Below are 21,896 nucleotides of genomic sequence, written 5' to 3'. Positions count from 1 at the left end.
CAAGACTCCAGTCTAGGGAAGCAATCCCTAGACTTGGGACAGAGACATAGGGGACAAATCCAAAGGTCCAGAATTCCGGCCTAGGGAGTCCATCCCTAGGCCTTATGGAAAAGGATGAGACTCAGATGGACTGAAGTCTGGAAGATGATTGGCAAGTAGAACAGGATCTAAGATGAGAGAGCAAGAACTAAGATGATATTCAGACTGAGGACTCTACTGTAGTTGTACAGGGGTTATATACTAGAGGCTACCTGAGAGGATCAGTAAGCAAAGGAGTAAGGCTATGTACGAGCATGCGGAAACACATTGGTAAGTAAGACAGAACATATGTAAATGAACTCGGAGATGAAACTAGTACAAGGATCAATCAGCAAGATGGAAACAGAGATAACCAAGAACCAGAAAGGCGGAGATGCCTAAATGGGGATAGGCGCAGGATCTTGGACAGAGGGTGGGAATAGGCCTGGAGATAGTACAGTTAATATCCGGAGGTCCGGAGATCTGGGGATCCAGAAGGCAGGGTGGAAACAGGACTGAGATATGTGAGGTGGTGGATGTAGTCTGGAATCTGAGAGGAGGTAAAGTCCAGATGTCTTGCTGGATGGAATGTGCATAGGGTGGACAGGATAGGGGATCCAGGAATGAGTTGGATATGGGGTCCGGAAACAGGTCCGGAAAGCGTGGGAATATGATGGGATCTATGTCTGGCATATGGGATATAACAGGCCAATTCTCTGATGTTGAAGTTTGTGTGAGTTAAGAATGACCACAGCAGCTAATAGGATCACTTACATGTGAAGGGTTCACAAATGGCCATGGCAGGTCACAGTTGAGAGCCAAATTTGCAGCAACAGACTCTTTGGCACATTCCCATCTTTGTTGAGTTGCAAGCAAGCTAGACTTCTTGTAGAAATGACATGAAGTGTGGTGCCTGCTGAGCCCATGTGCATCTGTTGCCTTTTCCCAAGAGCAACCTATAGAACCACACGACACCATAAATATAAACAAGCTTGAGAGGACGGCGACAATCCAAAGAGATCCTGCGAGGCCCAGACACATTGCCCTTTGGAGTTGCTAGCAACTCGATGATGCAGCTAGCTTCAACTCTGAGGCAGCAGCAGTGGTAGTAGTTGGTCAAGTCTCTTAGATGCAATGTTGTTTATGGTTCTTCAAAGTTGGTATTAGTGCTAGCTAAGGTCTGATTGAAAAATAGTTTTGAGCTCACTGGGACTTACTTGTTTTGTACTGCCAGTGCAGTTATGGTAGTGGTGACAAGTCGGTAATGCTCAGGCTATGACATTCTATCATGCTGCAGTCGTGATTCCTGAGGAATGATATCACAATAGTCCTGCCTTGAAGCCTCTGCATTAACTGTGTTCCTCACTGCCTACGGGCAGTGCATGAAAAAATGTTCCAAGCACAGTCACGATACTCCCAAGTCAATGGTTCTGGTGCACCCAAATCGACTTGAACTCCCCAAGAACTGTGGCAATGTACTACTATTAATACAACTCGAGGCTGTGCCTACTACTGTCAGCTAGTGAGTATTTGAAAGCCCATCAAGCCACAGGATGACTCACCATGACCACAATTCCCTTAGTATTGGTTATTGGTAAGATGAAGTGGGACTCGGACTCAAAGTTCGACCATTGACGTGAGTAGTCTCCATGGTCGTGTTCTGAGTCTGACCATTCCGCAGTTTGTAGATTCTGGCGATTGAAAAGTTGTTTGAATGACTTTTTGCGCAACCGATATCGTAAACCGGTGGATGAACGAGTCCTGCACTTTCAAGGCTACTACTTTCACTTGGATGAGTATAGACCTCAAGGAGTCTAATACTGAGTTAGGGTTAACATATCCGAGGTCATTCCCTAGGGTGAGGACTATGATAATTTGAGTACCTCCAATTAATATTAACACTTGACTTTTGAGATTCTGATACGAGTGCTTGCTTCTCATGCAGGAAGTTCAGATGTTGCCGACTATTCCATCCCTCTGATTCCTTCTTTGAGGTTCTCACAACCTGATACACCACAACAGCATTAAGATATTCCTGATGAGCAGCTCTTCAGATTCAAGACGAGGTCCTAAAAGGCCCAGGTTTGTTAACTCAATGACGGACAGTGCACCCCCACTCACTACATTTTGTAGGTCGGCATCCACACCACCTACATCTGTGGCACCCAGTAGTTCCCCTCTCAAATGTAGCTCTCCTATGGCATCACACACAAAAACTGCTACCAATGGTCCTGCCCTTCAAATTCATGAGTTTAGCATGACAGTGCCAAGGAAGACCTTGGGTAACAGTGGTCGCTGGAAGCGCACCATTCCATATAGCTTATTTCAAGGTGACATCAATGATGAGGACTCAGTCCCACCTACAAAAAAATTCAAGACCCTCCAAACTATGGTACATTCATTGGAATTTCAGACATTCCAATATTCATTTTTTTTTTTCAAAAGTGGAACCAAACCTCTGTGCTGTCGCCAGATGTTGCAATCTTGGTCAATGAACGCATGCTCGAACTTTCATGTATCACTTGCTGGTCTATCACCGCAAGAATGTGGTATCAATGTCTTTGCTCCCATGAACTAGATCTCATGAAGTCCATCCTAGGGGATGAACAGGACTTGGCCCAGGCACATTTGAAGGTGGTTGATGTGCAGATTGGTTCTATCCACAACACCCTACAGGATGCAGGAGTTGGGGTGATAGGCAAGAATGGTTGTAGATTTGACCCTGGCGATAATGGGCCTTGGTGTGAAAGTTCCTCCAATGACTTGGACTCAGATAAGCCCAGGCAAGCTCCATCTCAGGCTGAATCTCATTGTGATTCAGTTTGTATGTCAGATGTGGAATAATCCTGCTTACCTATATTTCATAACTATGTATGTTTTACCAATCAAGTTTGTATTTTTAAATCCTGAATTATTCAATAGGGGAGTGCACATAGCCTGGCCACTGTCTGCTGTTACTACCATTTCTGGCAAGTCAGTGCTCAGTTCTTGCCTAAATGTCTTGTTTGCCTCACATTGCACTTCAGTTGCCTCTTGGCGGTTTTTCACAAGGTCCAAAGCTACTACAAGGGTTTGAAGAAGTAACTAGTTGTGCAATGTCGTTGAAGGTGAGCTGCCATATTTGGTATCATTGCTTCAGTTTTGTGTTCAACAATTAACTTTAACTTTGAAATACTAGCACGCAGTTCTGGCCGGGTAGGCCATGTCTTCCCATCATCATTCTGCCCCTACTACTAGTAGTACCATTAACTGTTCACATCATAGAGTTTCAGATACCCCCAGTGAGTCAAGTGCATAATTCATTGGAAATCTTATTGAATACAGAGGCCCCAGATATTTTCTACTAGACGAGTCACTGAAGATGATTTGGAGATCCAGGGGAGATCATGATCCTACTGTCACTATCATCATATTGAGTTGTAATGGAGGTTGGTGCATAAAACTTATGTTTGGCAGTAATTACCATCAACAGCGCCTGGATGCCTTCAGGCTAACATCATTCCCCTATCATGATAGCCAGGTTTCTGGTAAGTTTGCATGAGGTCCACCTGACATGTGAAGTCCCAGGCACACCTCAGCTCAACGTTGTTGACCTTCTCATCTTGGACCAGTGTTTGATGATTTCATGATAGTGCAGCCATACAGTGGCTCAAAAAACTGTCCACATGTTTTTGCATTTTTTACTATTTACAATGTTGTGTGAGAATACAAAAGACCTCAGTGACATGCTGGTACCATATTGTAGTGCTGCTTCAGGGCTTTGGATTGAGCACCACATCGTGAGAATCAGAGGAGATATGGTGGATATACAAGGCTTACAAAATCATGACTCATGCGGACAGTTTTTTGAGCACATATTAAAACTATATAAATCATCATTTATGACACCATAACAATCATGCCACCATTAAATAAATTATAAAGTGGTGTCATTATGTCATTTTAAAACCATATCTAACTATACAAACCAAAAATTTCCATATGTCATGGTTATATTCACCATGAAAGCCACCCCCCCTGCTCAAAGGGATAATATCCTCTCTCTTTCCTATTCTGGCCTCTCTGCTTGTCAAATTTCCTCTAGAACTGGAGTATCCAAGTCCACTGTGGCCAAGTTCATCAAAGAAAGTCACACAGACAAGGAAGATTTCTGTGAAGGGCATCCATCCAAGCTCACCTCTACTGATAGGAGGGCTATTATTCAACATATCACTACAGGAAAGGCTGATAATGCTGTCCAGGTCACCTATTACATCAATTCCACCATCACATTCCCTGTCTCTTCACACACTGTGAGAAACATTCTCAAGACAGCTCATCTCAGGTCAGTAACAAGGAAGAAAAGGCTCTCCTCTCTATCACACATATGCAGAGAGGACTAGCACCCTTCTTGTTTCACATATATACCTTGCCATCTGACCCAATCCTATTTATTGTGGTCTTATATGATCATATAACATGCTTCCAGTCCATGTAATCCAATTCTGATGGGCTAAGGCAAAGGTTAGTCATCTCTGTTTATGTGTGATAGAAAGGAGAGCCTTTTCTTCCTTGTTACTGACCTGAGATGAGCTGTCTTGAGAATGTTTCTCACAGTGTGTGAAGAGACAGGGAATGTGATGGTGGAATTGATGTAATAGGTGACCTGGACAGCATTATCAGCCTTTCCTGTAGTGATATGTTGAATAATAGCCCTCCTATCAGTAGAGGTGAGCTTGGATGGATGCCCTTCACAGAAATCTTCCTTGTCTGTGTGACTTTCTTTGATGAACTTGGCCACAGTGGACTTGGATACTCCAGTTCTAGAGGAAATTTGACAAGCAGAGAGGCCAGAATAGGAAAGAGAGAGGATATTATCCCTTTGAGCAGGGGGGGTGGCTTTCATGGTGAATATAACCATGACATATGGAAATTTTTGGTTTGTATAGTTAGATATGGTTTTAAAATGACATAATGACACCACTTTATAATTTATTTAATGGTGGCATGATTGTTATGGTGTCATAAATGATGATTTATATAGTTTTAATATGTGCTCAAAAAACTGTCCGCATGAGTCATGATTTTGTAAGCCTTGTATATCCACCATATCTCCTCTGATTCTCACGATGTGGTGCTCAATCCAAAGCCCTGAAGCAGCACTACAATATGGTACCAGCATGTCACTGAGGTCTTTTGTATTCTCACACAACATTGTAAATAGTAAAAAATGCAAAAACATGTGGACAGTTTTTTGAGCCACTGTATATCGTTTATATATATATCAGCTGATCTACTGATATCCCACTATTTAACATGTCTTTTCAAGCTCTTTCTTCCTCCAAGTCTAAGCCCACCATTATGTCGTTCCAAGCTTTCTCATGTGCCCCAAGTGATGATCTCTTGAGCTGCACCAGATGGTGGTCAGCTGTGCAGCCTCCCATCTCAGGTTTATTGCATTGCATCTCTCCTTATGCCTGTGGCACTAGCAGCTTCCATGTTGCTTATGGTGGAAGGTACTCTGATTCTGCATCACTGACATCAGCTGGCGTTACTAATATGATCACATATAGAACATGGTTCAAGGATTTTAGCTCAACTGAACAAGTCACCCTCACATGGGTGGAAAGGCACATGATTCTTAACTCAGTCATGACTACGGGCTGGCTTTGAGATATCACCTCCACAGAAAAGATAGTTGCAGTTGACTATATCACAAACATCATCAAGCAGGCCAACCTGAAGTTCCGATGTGGTACATACTACTGATTGCCATCCCAGATTGTGACTGCACTCATTCACAAACACCAGAGTTAGAAACATCACCCAGGGTTATAGAAATCATCTACAAGACCCTCTTGCTCAACCGTCGATGACTCTCAAGAACCTCGGAGAATCTTGTTGATTATTTTGATGTTCAACCTCTATTGGACTCTGGTTTGTCGAACTTGGAGTGTCAGGCTTTCAGGGATCGTCATCATAATTCATTGTTTGATTCAACTTCACACTTCGCCCATTACCTTCATGGTCAGGAACTCACTGATATGTCTGTTTTCATGCACCTGTTCGCAAACCCAGTGTTGGAAGAGACTCAAGCTCGAAACTCCTCAGAAGTTGTTGTCAGAATAGGCGGTCTCAGTAAGTGGCTGACTAAAATTTTAGTTTTCATATGTTAACGTATGATTTCCAGGCGAGTTTAGCAACCTGACGTGCTGTAAGTGGACAAATGTCACTGCCAGGAACCCCCCTTCACTTCTCACCAAACCCATATGCTGATGAGCGGGACGCAGTCAATGAAGCAATGTTGCTGGCATTGTCGTCTCCCACCCATGGGCCTGCAATGGAAGCATGTATGTTGAATGTGCACCAAAGAAGCATGTGAGTAATTCTCACTACATTGGACCTGAGTGTCATGCTCACACTTTTTCAGTAGTGCCCTCCATTGTTTGATGGGTCTGGCAGCACCCGCAAATGTGATAAGCTATCATCTTCCAATGGAGGACCATTCATGAACCATATCCAAGGAACTACTGCATGCATGGACCTCTGGTTTGTTGCTCCTGCAAACCAGTCAAGATTTGGTGATGGTGGGGCCACACGGTCTTCCAACACCAGACTACTCCACACCTATTTCTATACCTTTTCCCCTCAAGGAGCTTATCTTTCCATGAGCTGAGCCAAATATCACCCCACCTTCGACTGTGCACCTGTCTGAGGCTAGTACTACTAATGTACACTCTACTATGCCATCCAGATCAGAGCATGTAGGACTAGCATATACTTTTGGTGACAAGTTCTTTGATTTACATGAATGCAGCACCCACTACTAGATATTGAACTTGACCAGCATTCAAGTTCAGGAGATGGACTTGAAGGGTACTAGTACATCTTGTTATATAGTACCAGTGACATGTACTACTACTATGACCTCACACTCACGTTCAATCAGCGAGCTAATACCTTTTCATAGTTTGCTTTTGAAGTCTGCCAGTGGCACCTAAACTAAGTCTGTGATTATTCCTTCTGTCAGTGCATGCTGATATAATTGTTGCTATTTCCGATGGTCTTCAAAGCTTCATTGCTGTTCCTTTACATATACCAGTGCACCGTGAGTTCGTGACAATGAAGCCGAAAATGATAGAAGACTGACTTTAACATAAGCCACGTGATGTGTGAACTGCCTTGGCCCGCAATTTGCAAATCACCATGGAACACATGGAAGCTTCAAGCTCAAGCTTTTGACCAACTTGCGACATTTGTATTCTATGACTTTCTGTCGCCCTTTGCTCCATGTTGCATTCCATGCATATCTATTGAGGTTTAGCTAAATTTGACGTGTATGGATAATGAGAGCCTTTGATAAACGGCCATTATATTGGAATATATCAATGATCATGTATTTCTATTATGTCAGTTTGAGGAGAGTAGTAAAGGATGTTAGGTACAGGTGTGCTAGCTGTGATTGAGTAGTGTGACAAATTTTGTATGAACTCTTTGGTTGTAGTCGAGATTTGCAGGTATACCATAGCTCAACTCAACTTTTCGTGGCATAAATACCCTTTTAGTTTCAATATTTAGTCAAGGAGAATGAGCTTACTCAACAAATGGGACACATTTTCACTATCATCCCTCACTGGCCATGATGTGTGATGTTGTGACCTTGCCACAAACTCCCATGCTTATCTGGAGTTGATGGAAAATGTCAAAGACACTTTCCAGGAGAAAGGCTTCAATAGCCTTGTGGTTCAAAACATTTATAAGAGAAATGAAAGCACCCAACAAGTTCAATACAAATACACTAACAATCCTTACTGGGGGCGATGATACAACATTGTTTTGTTGTTTTGAACTACTCATTGTAGTTTACATTTGCTGGCATTCATGGCTATGTACCCACAGCAATAGTATCTCGGAGTATAAACAGGCATATTTAGGGGGAGAAGAATTTTTTTATTCTATAGTTCACATGGCTACAATCTCAAGGACTGTTGAATTCACTGATGCAGGAGTCGCATACCAAGAGCCTGTTGGCTTTTTCCATAGCTTAGTCAGCAAGCAGCATAGGTTCCACGCTGTTCATAGTGTACATTATCATCATCATCACTTGTCTGCTTTGCTCTAGGCCTAGTCCCCTGGCCCCTGCTCCAATGTGGTGAACAGAGAACATTTGAACCTTGCCAATTACATTGCATTAGCATTTACCTCAGCTTGCAGTCTCTCAGTTGCACCTTAGTGAAGAAGCCTTAGCCATCCAAAATAGCATATTTGGTTGCAAGTAAAACACCAAAGACAACATGTTCACCAGCAAGCACACATCAAACAGCAGCCCCCTCATTTACATCACATTATGCCTAGAAGGCTAAGCTAGACAGTAGGTGTCCACACCTGCAAAGCACAACAAAGGGCTGTACCAAGCCATGATTTACATGGATTATCATCAGAAACTGATGAAACACAGCTTAAGGACTAGAAAATCTGACAGACATGCAACAACAGAAAAAGATTTAAAGAAGGCAGGCTTGTGCAAAGCAAATTTGTCAACAGCAACCTCAGAAGAAGGACTGATCATGGTCAAATTAATGGTCATGCACAGGCTGACCAATCTGGCACCATGCCACATGCCACCCAAACTGAGAAAGGCCACCCAAACAGAGGAGGACATGACCCCAGGAAGATGCTTGGAAATGGAGAAGAGGCAGTGGGTGGACATGGGACAAGTGCTTGACGTCATAGATGAAAAAAATAAAGCATTTTTGAGATGCTGACAAGCTTGAGCCACTGCTGGGTGAGGTGGGAGATCCTTGGTGAGCTAAAGTCCAACCATCTGGGAAGATGCTGAACTGACTGCAAATTTCCCATGTCAGACTGTCAATCTACTGTCTGGACAGTGCTGAGGTTTTGGTGAGTACCTGTCTTTCCCTCTGTGAAAAATGTGACCATCAGGCTGATAGACTGCAAATTGACAGTCCCCAGCTTTGCAGTCAAGGCAGCAGCTGCCGTATGGCCACTCAATTTATAATACAGGTATACACTACCACATCCTCCTCTTCTTGTCCTCCTCCTCTCATCACCATCACATTCACAGCCCCAGCACACAACCATCTCTCTCAGAAATGCAGCAGCAGCAGCTTGTCCTTCTCTGGCACCATAATGGGTGTCAATCATCTATGGGAGGTATGTAGTATGTGCACCCTATTTTGCTTGATTGAGACCTCATGCCCTGGCTTCACAGGTGCTCGAGCCTGCTGCAATGACAGTACCCATCATGTCCCTTGCCCTCTCAGATCGATACATGGGACCTGCCCCTCACTTTCCCTATGTCATGGGCATTGATGCAAGGTTAGTGACCACATTGTTGGGTGTGTCTGTGTTTGATGCTAAAAATTCTCCCTGCTGTCTATGCAGTGGATGGTTTGAACAATGTTAGCAAGGAAAATGGCACCATGCGCACGCTCAGACTGGAATGGACCCTGCCCTCCAGACCTTTTTATTTCACCTGGGTTGGCTTGCATGGTTCCTGGTGCAACTCATCTTCTGTTATGATGGCAACCAGCGGCCAGAGGTCAAAAGAGGGCTCTGTGTGTCTACAAGAGACCATTGGATGGTCAAGCCCACACAATGTATCCTGGATGCCTTCAACACACAATGGATCACTGTGCATCCTTTTTCTTTCCTCCTATTTGCTGTTGATGAAGTTTTCTGCTGTCCCAGGCTGCAGGGGAAGCTAAAGTGCAGCTAGCCTTGATGAATGATGCAGGGATTGTCGATGCTGTCATGACTGATGACAGTGATGTCTTTGTCTTTGGAACTAAGACAGTCCTTTGAAAGTAAGTTTTTTGTTTTTTGTGCAGGCAGCTTTTACTAAGCAGGGTGTTTATCAGCTTGACGTTATCACCTAATGCAACTATCAAGATGTACACCATGAGTGCTATCCAAGAACATATAGAACCCTGCCTTACTGGTAATGCATTTGTGACAATGGCCATCTGCCGTGGTGGTGACTATGATATGGCAGGTCAACTATCCTACAGACACTTTTCTCACTAACATCTTTATCAGAATGGTCTTGCTGGCTATGGCCCTGAAACTGCTCTCAGTCTCGTTTGCTGCATGAACACCAGCATGTTAGTGCATGACAACATCCCACTAGATCAGACCCTGAAGCAGTGGCAAGATGCTACTTGGTATCACCTTACTGATGATCCCACAGGGGAAATAGGTCAAGGTCACCCTGCACTGGCCTGCTTGCTTGCTAAGTCATTTCCTGATCCTTGTGTCATCAATCTATACACACAACCTGCTGTCACACCAGTTGCAGAGTAACCTGTTGTGCAATCTCCCACCCCACCCAACCTTGCTCCACTGGCCTTGATTATCTAACAACTCCTGGGCTGGGAGCTAACAAAACTTGTCAGTACCTTTTGTTCTACCATCTGGCCCATCATCGTCTTACATGAAGTGCTCAAGGACCTCACTAACAAGTGACAAGGTCTGTTTTCATGGTCATTCTACACTACTTGCCATGCTGATACATACTGTGTGCAGATTGATCTCGCCTCTTGCTACACAAGGGCCATGTTCCAATGCTGTGCCAGGTGCCCAAAGAAAGTTGTTGCAGGGGTTGCAGGACATGATAATGATGTACCTATCTACAATCTGGAGCAAGCCACACTCCAGCTGCTCAAAGGACTGGCTGGAAGCTCTACTACTTGGGTCAATGAGACATCTAAAAGCAAGTATCTTCAGGTGTGGCTTGCAGACTGGATCTACAACTGCTGGGTACAAACGATGGTCCCACTGTCTCCAGGACCTTCAAATACTCATGTGAATGATTCAATTGGCCTCAGACCACACCAGGGCCATGCTTCCCAACCATCTACTCCCACTGCCTCCTTGGCTACCACATCTTCTGTGGATATCATCGACCTCACACTAGATGAAGGGGACATGGCAGGCGGTACTATTGATCTCACAGGTGAAAGTGGGGACACCAAAATCATTGACCTTACTCTCTGACCATTTGTCATTTATCTACTCTCCAATTCATTGAAATCTACTGTGTATTAGTATAGTCTTAAGCTCAATGACAGGTTCTACCACAAGCATGGCAAGGGTCCTTCATTGGCCTGTTAGGATTCATATAGTGCTCTCACTTCTCCCAAGGATTGTTATTCCATGATGGCAGGTACTTGAATATTATACCTGGATTGTCAAAGTTTTCAGCCCATCCTCCCCAATCACAGATGTCCCTGATGTCCCATCTGCATACCTTGTATAAGAATTGACATCCACCTCGTCGGAAGGAGTGAGTCCCATAAGGATGCAGGTCCACGCCAATATCCAGGAGCTTGTTATGGAAACATTTGAGGAATGCATTGGAAGTCTAAGTTATGTAAATTACAAGCTAAGAAGAGAAGGATGGCAAACTCACCATACCATCAGTCAGATTGACACTAACACTGTCTGTACCAATTTTCTTCTGAAAAATGAACCCGTCAAGATTCTTGCACCTCTCCCTCGCTAACATCCACCAGACTGCAAATGTTTGCACCAAGCACATCCATGGACATTGCTCGTCAGCATATATGTAGAATGGTGCTATCCCTGTACAGTTGTTAGTTAATTGCAATATGTCATGCATCAAGAAACACACCTCTGTATTGATGTGTTTTTCTGAATGGCAGTTTGAGTCTCATGTAGAAGTCACCAGGTCAGAAGCCCTTGCCCTGGAGTAATAGTTCCATGGAAGCATCGAGCCAGTTTCCTTCAACTGACTTATCCTTGACTTGGAATGTGATATCTGCCCAAGTAATCTGCAGGGCCTTGTCATAGTGCAGGAGACAGATCATCGAAACCAGATAAAGTAGCAGAAGCATACTGTGGATCATGAATCCTGCCCACTCTGCTGGATTCTCAGCTTTTCGCTTGCAAGATGTTGGTCCATACTCCTTGCATGGTGTTGCCCAGACAAAATCCCACAGGCACTTCATAGTCACTTCATCCATGGCTCGAGCACTTGTGACTGCTTCACTAGACTGTACCTGGAAATTTATAATATTAGTTCAGAGCTGCAAAGGGAGATGTGTGGAACACTTGTCCTTTCTGCGATGAAGACTGACCATGTATTGTGAGACTGTGACTGAGAGGATGGGTTTCCAATTGACTTTCCAGCAATTGTCAGATGTTCTGACCATGGCTGTGTGCCAAGCTTGTGGTCACAACCAAACTTGTGGCTCACAGCAGCTCACATCTTCTGTGTGGTGCCATATATTGCATGTGGGACATTTGGAAGCTTTTCCTTGCCAGTCCAGATATCATTTTCGTCACATCTGTGAGCTCCAAGTCAGTCATGCATAGCACAATGTCCATGTAGTATGACTTACTTGTCCATTATCCAGAGTGCAATCCACATGGGAAAGTCAGCAGGAAGATCAGGATAGAGGCTGTCAACATCATCAGTTGACATGACCTTATTTATAGTTACACAAAATTCCTTGAACTGGTTCCAGTACCTGTGCTGTGCCTTAATAAGAGTTACAGAAAGAATATGACATGTACCACTGATAGTCTGAAAGAGTGGTGTCAACAATGATGCCTGCTGAGGCTGTTTTGAGGCTTGCTGACAGTTGGTCGTGGTGTGCTAGGATGGCAGCAGTTGTCCTCTTATGTTTCAATGGCAGGGTGTCAGCTTCATTTGTGCTGATGTGCAGTGTGCCACAGGTGGCCTGATTGTCAACATCAAAGCTATTGAGGAGGGATTCTACCTCCTCATCTTGGTCTTCAGCTGCAGCTTCAATACTAATGCCTTGAGAGTTGACAAGATAAGCAGTGGCACCCTTCAGTTGAGCTAGAGACATAGCAAGTGATAAGTGTAGGTGTGAGACAACTTAGACTTGTTCACATGTGGATGCTTCCGACATAATGCAGAAACATTTTGGTTCAATTTGCATTTAACTGTGAAAGCTACTACTTGACACACCTTACTCTCTGGGCAAAATAATGCCAGAATCTGGTGATGAAGAACTACACCTACCCATTCTTGGCCAGGAGTATACACCTGGAAGACCGATTGTTACCTACCAATTCCTGGTGTAAGTAGATGTGAGCCCCTAAGATGTACACAGCATACTGATACATTAATTGAACTTACAGAACCCAAAGAATGACAAAGGCCGATATCCAAGGAAAGCTTAAGCAGTATGGAAGGCCAGTGAGTGGTAACCAGAAGGAAGTATTGCAGCGCCTTCGAGTGTTCTCTGAAGATGAGAAGGAATGGTTGAGGTGTGCACCATCAAAATCAAGTAGTATCTGCCAGTTAACCCATAAGTATTGCAGCTTGTTCCAGCCAAAGCTAAAGCAAAAGCGGAGGGAACATACCTCTCATAAGACGTTGTCCTGCAAGCGGGTTGAGGATACATTTGGGGTAGCGTCACCAACTCTCACTTACAAGAGCAAAAAGAGTGCAGACTGCACTTAACATGCTCTAACTGATAAGGATCACACTGCAAACATATCATGGGTGAGATCTGTGCTGAAAACCATAAAGAAGGTATTGCTCACTGCTGCTGTGCTTCTGTTACGGCAGGCTACAGCCATCTTCTTAGCATTTGGAATGCCAGCTGACTTTAGTTGTGTGCCGTCACTTCCAAAACACAGATGGATGCAGGTAGAACCAGTTCAACAGACTCTTGAAGTGCTGGCAGACTTGGAGCTGACAGGGTCTGGTTCCCTACATGAACAGGTAGATTCTGTCAGTTATTCAAGAAAACATGACCTCACCACCTGCTGACTTATGTAGGAGTCATTTGCTGTTTGTATGTGGAGAGTTGAGAACAATATACAGTCATTCAGAGATAACATATACAACATTGAAGGTAGTATCAACAATGCGACTGCTCATGTCATGGATGTGAAGTCATTGGTCTGCTGCTCTGCACTGTCTCTGGTTCATGAAAACTACGTTATTCCTCACCAAGCACAGCCCATGGGTCCAGCTGCTCATACAACTACTGCAGTACTACTGCTGTCAAGTCAGCAAGTCAGCTCACCTCATTTGGATTTTCATGCCATACCTCAACAGTTCATCCCCTCAGCTAAGCTTGGAATTGCTCTGCTTGGCGATGAACAGTTTAAGTATGACAAAACATGGGTCCCAGAGCTGCCAACAATTCACCTTTCAAAGGATATTGACAGGTTGTGTGAGGAGTGGGAGAGTTCAAACTTGCTCTGTGTGGGTGGTCGTGGAATTCCTGTAAAATACTGGGGTGAGTTCTACAAGAGAGTGAAGGGGGTCAAAACAACAGCCTGGGATGCTCTAAGGGTTGAGTAGGGAAATTGGAAGGTATGTTCTCACTTTAATTTGCAAGTGTCACTTTCTTGATTAATCTAATTCATTGCCAAGGAGCGTCAGCGTTATCCAGACACTGCTTCATTCTGGCATGTGTTCATTGATGGAAATGGCAAGAGGTTTTCTTACCAGCAAATCCTTAACTGTATCATGGAGCAGTGGACTTCAGCAGCAGCTCAAGATGCAAATAATGCACACATGTTTTTTGGTGGAGACCTCAACCATCCATTGGCTCAGGGTGCATTCTGCTATGCCAAAGGTAGCAAGATGTATCTATTGAGCAAGGATGATGCTGTTGCAAAGAAGTGGCATGAACTTCTCACCACACAGCCAGACATCTTGAGTGCTACTCAAGCACTTTGACTGTTTAATCCTCCCTACATAGTACATCCAAGTATTAATCACTGAGCACCATCCATACTTTATTAGCAGGCTTGCTGTTTACCTATGACTATGAACATCAGTTCTGTATTCAAATATCCTTGTGCCAAATGTCATCAATTACATCTAATAGTTGTCTGCACAGTCAGAGAAAGAAATGACCATCACTGAACTAACTCACCTGTGATATCCTTGATTTCCTCTCTGCCCAGCACCATCCATACTTTAATCACTGAGCACCATCCCTACTTTAGCAGGCTCACCATTTACCTATGACTATGAATGTCAGCTCCATATTCAAAAGCACCATCCATACTTACTGAGCACCATCCCTATTTTAGCAGGCTCACCATTTACCTATGACTATGAATGTCAGTTCCTTATTCAATAGCATCATCCATACTTTAATCACTGAGCACCATCCCTACTTTAGCAGACTTGCTGTTTACCTACAACTATGAACATCAGCTCCATATTCAAAAGCACCATACTTACTTACTGAGCACCATCCCTACTTTAGCAGGCTCACCATTTACCTATGACTATGAATGTCAGCTCTGGTTTCAAGTATCATAAATCTTACTTACTTACGACTATGAATGTCAGCTCCGGTTTCAAATATCCTCGTGCCAGATGTCATCGATTGCACCTAATAGTTGTCCGCACAGTTAGAGAAAGAAATGACCACCACTGGACTAACTCACCTGTGATGTTCTAGATTTCCTCCCTGCCTAGGACAGCATATCCTCACATAGCATGCTGCACACCTGAATGCACAATTAGACAAAGAAGAAGAGGAAGGACTGATCAGTGAGCATATCTTTGAGAACATACTGACAACACTCACTATCTACATAACCAGTGAGATACAATAGCTCGTCTTGACCTGGCATTGCCCAATTTTGAGTCTCTGACACCTAATCATGCTGATTGTGTTGATCACTGGTGGTTGAGGTCTTGGTGGAGCATGATTGCAAAATGAGCCCAATGAGGAAGGCAGCACTGTGGCTGAGTCATCACATGTCATGTTTGCAGTTTAAGTGAGACTGCAAACTGTCACCCATTGGACCATCAATTTTTCACATGAAGTATCCTCCCCACTTGACACACCAGAGAAACACTCCTGTAGCTCATCTCTTAGCTCTCTCAGTAGTATTGGAGAACATAGTACTATCCCCTTCCCAGAGCTCAACATCCCACCACTGGACTTTGAACTACCTGAACCTCATATGGAATTATTGCTACACCACCCAAAGACAAAATCACTCACTCTTGCTTCAACAATCCCAGACTATAATCTTGACAAATTCTCTGCACTAGCACAATGCAGGAACACCATGCCAATGGAAGCACCACAGATCTTCCATGGAGATGGACACAAGTTGGTGTGAGAATAATACAAGTTGATTTCATGTGGATCTATAACAAATAGATACTCTGAGACAAGTAAGCATAGGTAATAGTAAGTAGAAACAAATGTCTTACCTCAGATTGTGCATGCGAATGCAAACATCTAAGATATACAGGCTTGATACTGTGAGTATAAGTATGAATGAAGCTCTTGTAAGTAGAGGTAGGTATCTGAGACCAAGAACAGCTCTGGGTTAATGTACATAAAAGATTCAGTAGACACAAAAAAGAAACATATCATAAGAGCAAACAATATAAAGTACAAGTCAACAAGACAATAATGAGAGTGCACATTGTTCTGTTGTCAATGGACGCAGTGCACACTTGGCTAATTCCAACAGTTGGAAAATCCAGCAGACTTTCTAAAGTCATTTAACCACACCATGAGGCAACAGTCCATCATAATCATTGCTGAGAAAGTAGAAGTGTTTGGTGACTACTTAGGAACAGGATCAGATGCTGAAGTATGGTTACAAAGAGTGAGACTGCCACATGTCAGCAGTGCAACAAAGGAACCGAATCAGTGTATCACTTCCTCCTCAAATGCCCCACATACACCAGACAATGCAACAACCTCAGAAGAGAAGCAGGAACAAAGGCACACCATGTTAAGCACCTTTTGAATGAAGAAGAATGCCTAAAAGCACTGTTCAAGTACATTGCAAGCATTAAGTGGCTCAAGTCAACCTTCAGAGATGTTATGCCACCAAAAGAGAAAGGAATGAGATAGGAAAGGGACAATGAGCCACAACACACCCTTTGTATTAACTAACCATATCACATTAAGCTGGTGTTAATGTCTGCACCCTGGCCAGGACCATTGTACAAGACCAAACAAATCACAACATTAGATACAACAGTTAACAGTACATATAGTAGGTATTGTCTACCATGGACAATAAACAAGAATTTTTTTTTAAAAAAAAAGTATGGTTCAAAGCACTCACACCAAGCCTAAAAACAAGTTTGGCAGCATTCATAGCTACATTCAAAGTCTGTTGGCTACTGATTGTAGTCGCAGAGAAGACTAAAGCAGAGTATGAGAGAGAACTAATTGAGCACCTCATGTCAGATGCAGAGGTAGGAATGAAAACTACCTTGCATGACAGAGAGTGCTGGACACATGAAGCTTGGGCAGCCAAAGTGTTACAGCTAGCCTCAAGAGCAGGAATCATAGCAAGCACCTTGATGATCTGGCAGGTCAGAGGATGGCTGCCCAGCATCATTAAAGACTTGCTGAAAGCTGACAAATATGTGGACTGGGCTGTGTTTATGACAGAAGTCAAGGAGCTTAAGGGAAATAGAGTCCTAGAAAAGAAAGAGCAGCATAGCAGGCAGGAGCACAAAGTAAATATGTTACACACAGAGGTTGCATGATTGCAGCAATGCAACCCCACACAGAACTTACTTACTGCGCTCTAGAACCAGTTCATACATATGACCATCAACTCCACAAAAGCACCCAGTGTACCTTTGAGCAACAATACCATCATGCACATGCCTACCCTCCAAGCAACTCAACACCTGCAGCCTATGTTTAGCAGGCAACCAGCATCAGCTCCTCAACCTCTCATGATAATGGAGGACCTTAAGAATGCAACCTGACAACTTGTTTCATCATTCATACACCACCCCAATACCCCCACAGGTCATGCAGCATACACATTGCAGATTGCACAGTGGAATGTAAAATGGGAAGAGTGTTAAGGTTGAACTCAAGGCTAAATGGATCCTAAGGGCTTCAGCCTCAGCTCATGCACTGTGCCCCTTGCCCAAGTATTGCCCCTTATTTTAGGAAGACAAGACTAACACATCCGGAGAATTAGATGAGTAGCATAGTGGATCTGGATGACTTCCAGATGCAGGATAAGTGTTGTAAGGCTAATCCAGATGAGTCTGGACTAGAAACTAATGGTAGTGGACTGTAATAGACAGAGGTGGACACAGATAGACTATAGGAGTCAACCCTAAGTCTCGGAGGGTGATGAGAGTAGAAATACTCAGGTCCAGAGGACAGGAACAAGCAGAACTAAGATGATATTCAAACTGAGGTGTTACAGAGATTTACAGGAGGTTATATACTATAGGTATCTAACAGAATGATCAATCAGCAGGATCCAAGGCTATGTATGAAGCATATGGATAGTCTATTGGTAAGTAGGAACAGATCATAAATAATGAAATGGAAATGAAGCATAGGTAACAGATCAGTGAGCAGGATGGATATACAGATAACCGAAATACTGGAGTCAGGGGATTACCAAAAGGAGATGAGTACTGGTTGTGGATTCAGATGAATTGTGGACTGGATTGGATGAGTGGACAGATTGGATGATAAGATGTTAGATGGGGATAAGATGTGGATCAGATCTGAGATCCAGATATGTGAATATGACAGAGAGTACACAAGAGTTACACTGGAGACAGGGTACCCTCTAAAACCAGGCACAGCAGCAATTGCCTCAAGTGAATGCTTCAATTGTGGAACCCATGGGCACAATGATAGAAACTGCATACTACCAGCAGACCATGCAGAATGACTCTCATGCAAAGAAGCCACCTGAAGAGCAATAGTAAGCAAGGTGTTAGGGCTGTTCAACTGTGCAACAGCCACCCCAATCTCACTTGTCACTAGCTACATGTCACAGTACATGTCAGCCTGGATCAAAGAAATACTAGAGCAGGAGGAGGGAAAAGTCAATGGGTCGGCATAGAAAGAGGCACTATGCTGACCTGAACCACTGAAAGCATTATAGCTGGAGCACTTGTCCTTGCACATGAAGAGGCACCATGCAAGGACCACCACCCACCATTTTGCCCTAGATCTTCCAATGAGCCTGTAGCTATGCCTCTAACAACTGTACTTCCATCCTGTGAATCCATCTCAGTCGTTGACTTGTACTTGGTGGGGTACATAACATCCACTAAGTGTTACAGTGCCCCACTCTTTTTCTCATCATCACTGCAGACTCCTATATGGCTGTACTTCTAACACTTCCTTTTCACTGCGCTGTTTCCTCATGGTCTCCCTTATCTTTGACTCATACCTTGTTTTTCCATGAACCTTCCTTTCTTAGTAGTCATTACCCTTTGCCCAGCCTAGTCTGTGCACAATTCCCTTACGTATATAAACCCTAGTTACCACTTGTATTTTCTCTAACTTAAATCTACTCAGTTCTCCTTGATACTTGAACTCTAGCTCCTTGGGAAGGAGGCTAGCCATTGTCCCATTTGAACCTTAGATCCTGTGGGAGTCTAAGTGATCGCTCCTGAGGGAGGCATTGACTCAATAAGGCTTAAGTCCTTGATCGACCTTGATCTTGATTCCTTTATTGGAACAACGCTCTATCCGAGTTTGTAACACTAAGGATCAGTTGGATAGCAAAGAGGCAGCACTGTTCACTCATGCCATCTCATTAGAAGGACCCCAGGGAGAAGCAGTAAGAGTTTGAGGACTGTTTGATGACAGTGAAATGATTAGCACAATGTGCATGTTGATCTATAATAAGGTCAAACACTGTTTAGATAACTGGAGCCAATCAACTCTGAAACTGCAAATGTCAAATGGGAATATTGTCAACTCACTAGTAAAATGGAATGGTATCATTAGCATCAATGGAGTAAAGATGTGAGGAGACTTTGAAGTCTTTGATAGTGGAGGTGGATGGGGATTCCTCTTGGGGAAACCAATGTTACAAGTGTTTGAAGCAGTCCATGACTACAAGATGGACACTATCAGCATATTGGACAAAAAACACTCAACCACAATCAAGAACCAAATAGCATACCCAATTGTACTACACTGAATAGACAGCAGCATCAGCCTAACAGCTAACATTAAGCAGTGGGAAATCTTATGGGGGATATGGAAACACCCTCCTTGAGGCAAGTCATTTTAAGCACCAGGTGTGACAAAATAACACAATCTAACTACAAGAATGAGCATCCCTGATCACAGCAAATGAAACCATCAGCAATCATTATGGGACAATGGACACCCACATTCCAAGTCAAATCTACCAAAAACAAGAAAGGAAAGCAAGCAGCAGTAAAAAGAGAAGCCATAAAATGAGAAGAAGTAATAGGGAGCAGGAAGCTCCCCTTGAGGGAAGTCCAGAGTGCATCAACCTGCCCAAACACAAACAGGCAAATTGACAAACCTTTCCCAGTGCCAGAGGTTACCAAAGCAAAAGCCCAGCCATACAAAAAGCGAGCTAATGAAGTGGGGAGCATCAAGCTCCCCTCAAGGGAAGTTCAACTGCAGTTGTCTGAATCTGAGCAACTAGACATTGACACACCTGATCATACAGTCTGCATAACTGACATTAATATTATCATGGAAGATGCAGACACCCAGTTGCTAGAAGACCTACCAGAACCAATGTCACCATCTGTACACCACTCCATCTACACTCAGCAGACAGACCCATTCAATGCCACAAGAGTAAAAGAAATTAAGTAGCAAATCAAGCTAGGAGATGACCTAACCAAGGAGGAATTAGAGGAGCTGAATGAGTTCATAGCAAGAATGCAGACATCTTCACACTCACACTGAAGGAAGTATTACTAATACCAGGCACACTATTGAACCTCAACATACCAGAAATCACAACCTTCAATACACAAATCCATCAGTGACCACTAACACTGGAACAATCATGTTTCTATAATGAGTGGATAAGTGATATGCTAAGTGCAGGTCTTATTGAATGAGCCTCACCATAACTGATTAAATGTGCCACAACTACAGTCATTGCCCAGAAAGCACATAATGTGGGAGGCCTCCCATGGGACGAGTTGATGCAGAGAGTCAACAACCAATACCAAACTGCAGGACTTAACCCAGCATTTGAACTCCTGGAATGAGAGACTACTATGCCTCCAGCCCCAATAAATGACTAACAGCCTAGAAAATGGAGAATTTGTCAGAACTTCACACAGTTAAACAAAGTTATGGAAGTTGTACCAATGGCCCAAGGAAACATCCTAGCCAAACAGCAATGACTGAGTGGCCACTGATACATCTCCACCTCTAATTTTGCAGCAGGCTTCTATGCAATCCAAGTCCTGGAAAAGTGGCATCCATATCTAGTGTTTTATGTTGAAGGCAGGGGATACTTCTGGTATAAGTGGATGCCCATGGGAATTACAGGTGCCCCAACAGCATTCTGTGACACACTTGCACAAAGACTTCATGACTTCCTTGTCACCTATTACATGGAGTTATTCATGGACAATGGAGGATGTGCAGCTGATACCTTCTGGGAGATGATGAACAAATTAAGCATAGTGTTTGAGCATTTCAGGGAATACCAATTCTTGATTATGCTGAGTAAGACCAAACTTTGCATTTCAGAAACAGTGTTTGCAGGTGGCACAGCAGGGTGAGACAGTATCAAACCTGACCTAACAAAGCTCACAGCCATAGTGGACTGGCCACAACTAGAAGATGCTATGAACCTAGTGTCATTTCTGGGCCTCACAGGGTTCCATCAGTCCCTCATCAAAGCATATGCAAAGCAAGAAGGCCCTTTGAGGAACCTCCTCCTCAAGGTACCAATGAAAAGTTTGACATCTAAAGCTGCATATAGACAGGCAATGAGCAATTTCAAACTGGGACCACACTGGATACTAGAACACACCAAGGCAATCCTAGACTTAAAGGCAGCAATCACCTCCTGTCCAGTACTACAAGCACCTTGCTACAACAGCTCACACTTCATCATAACCTTGGATGGCTACATTGACAGATTTGCAGCAG

The 21,896-nt window shown here is 43.6% G+C and overlaps 6 protein-coding genes across 6 annotated transcripts; 5 read left to right on the top strand and 1 right to left on the bottom strand.

Annotated features, from left to right (window-relative positions):
• Positions 1 to 1,581: 1,581 nt before the first annotated feature.
• Positions 1,582 to 3,408, top strand: BJ212DRAFT_1299884 (uncharacterized protein; the record flags this gene model as incomplete). Its single annotated transcript, XM_041332936.1, has 8 exons — positions 1,582 to 1,640; positions 2,041 to 2,100; positions 2,152 to 2,410; positions 2,464 to 2,838; positions 2,941 to 2,991; positions 3,045 to 3,125; positions 3,204 to 3,299; positions 3,343 to 3,408. 8 exons carry the CDS (start codon positions 1,582 to 1,584, stop codon positions 3,406 to 3,408), a joined length of 1,047 nt encoding a protein of 348 aa, XP_041192841.1.
• Positions 3,409 to 9,520: 6,112 nt separating this feature from the next.
• Positions 9,521 to 9,822, top strand: BJ212DRAFT_1239175 (PIN domain-like protein; the record flags this gene model as incomplete). The annotated part of the gene is made up of 2 exons (XM_041329571.1): positions 9,521 to 9,652; positions 9,709 to 9,822. Coding segments are annotated over 2 exons (246 nt in total), but the record flags the coding sequence as incomplete, so codon positions are not given.
• A 1,255-nt stretch (positions 9,823 to 11,077) lies between these two features.
• Positions 11,078 to 12,191, bottom strand: BJ212DRAFT_1447060 (uncharacterized protein; the record flags this gene model as incomplete). The annotated part of the gene is made up of 6 exons (XM_041338351.1): positions 11,078 to 11,123; positions 11,151 to 11,380; positions 11,429 to 11,601; positions 11,651 to 11,688; positions 11,773 to 12,038; positions 12,117 to 12,191. The coding sequence occupies 6 exons, from the start codon at positions 12,189 to 12,191 to the stop codon at positions 11,078 to 11,080; spliced, it is 828 nt and encodes a 275-aa protein (XP_041192839.1).
• An 805-nt stretch (positions 12,192 to 12,996) lies between these two features.
• Positions 12,997 to 14,707, top strand: BJ212DRAFT_1299881 (uncharacterized protein; the record flags this gene model as incomplete). Its single annotated transcript, XM_041332935.1, has 7 exons — positions 12,997 to 13,088; positions 13,150 to 13,278; positions 13,333 to 13,420; positions 13,664 to 13,738; positions 13,796 to 13,811; positions 13,872 to 14,261; positions 14,418 to 14,707. 7 exons carry the CDS (start codon positions 12,997 to 12,999, stop codon positions 14,705 to 14,707), a joined length of 1,080 nt encoding a protein of 359 aa, XP_041192838.1.
• A 1,811-nt stretch (positions 14,708 to 16,518) lies between these two features.
• Positions 16,519 to 17,740, top strand: BJ212DRAFT_1299880 (uncharacterized protein; the record flags this gene model as incomplete). The annotated part of the gene is made up of 4 exons (XM_041332934.1): positions 16,519 to 16,614; positions 16,923 to 17,010; positions 17,151 to 17,482; positions 17,558 to 17,740. The coding sequence occupies 4 exons, from the start codon at positions 16,519 to 16,521 to the stop codon at positions 17,738 to 17,740; spliced, it is 699 nt and encodes a 232-aa protein (XP_041192837.1).
• Positions 17,741 to 18,234: 494 nt separating this feature from the next.
• On the top strand, positions 18,235 to 18,849 carry BJ212DRAFT_1299879 (uncharacterized protein; the record flags this gene model as incomplete). Its single annotated transcript, XM_041332933.1, has 5 exons — positions 18,235 to 18,288; positions 18,335 to 18,345; positions 18,462 to 18,601; positions 18,642 to 18,708; positions 18,771 to 18,849. The coding sequence occupies 5 exons, from the start codon at positions 18,235 to 18,237 to the stop codon at positions 18,847 to 18,849; spliced, it is 351 nt and encodes a 116-aa protein (XP_041192836.1).
• Positions 18,850 to 21,896: the final 3,047 nt, after the last annotated feature.

The sequence above is a fragment of the Suillus subaureus genome, assembly GCF_016647635.1.
Source record: "Suillus subaureus strain MN1 chromosome Unknown BJ212scaffold_17, whole genome shotgun sequence".
Classification (NCBI taxonomy): Eukaryota; Fungi; Basidiomycota; class Agaricomycetes; order Boletales; family Suillaceae; genus Suillus; species Suillus subaureus.
The sequence above is the reverse complement of the archived record's forward strand: the minus strand, read 5'-3'. Positions and strand labels throughout refer to the sequence as shown.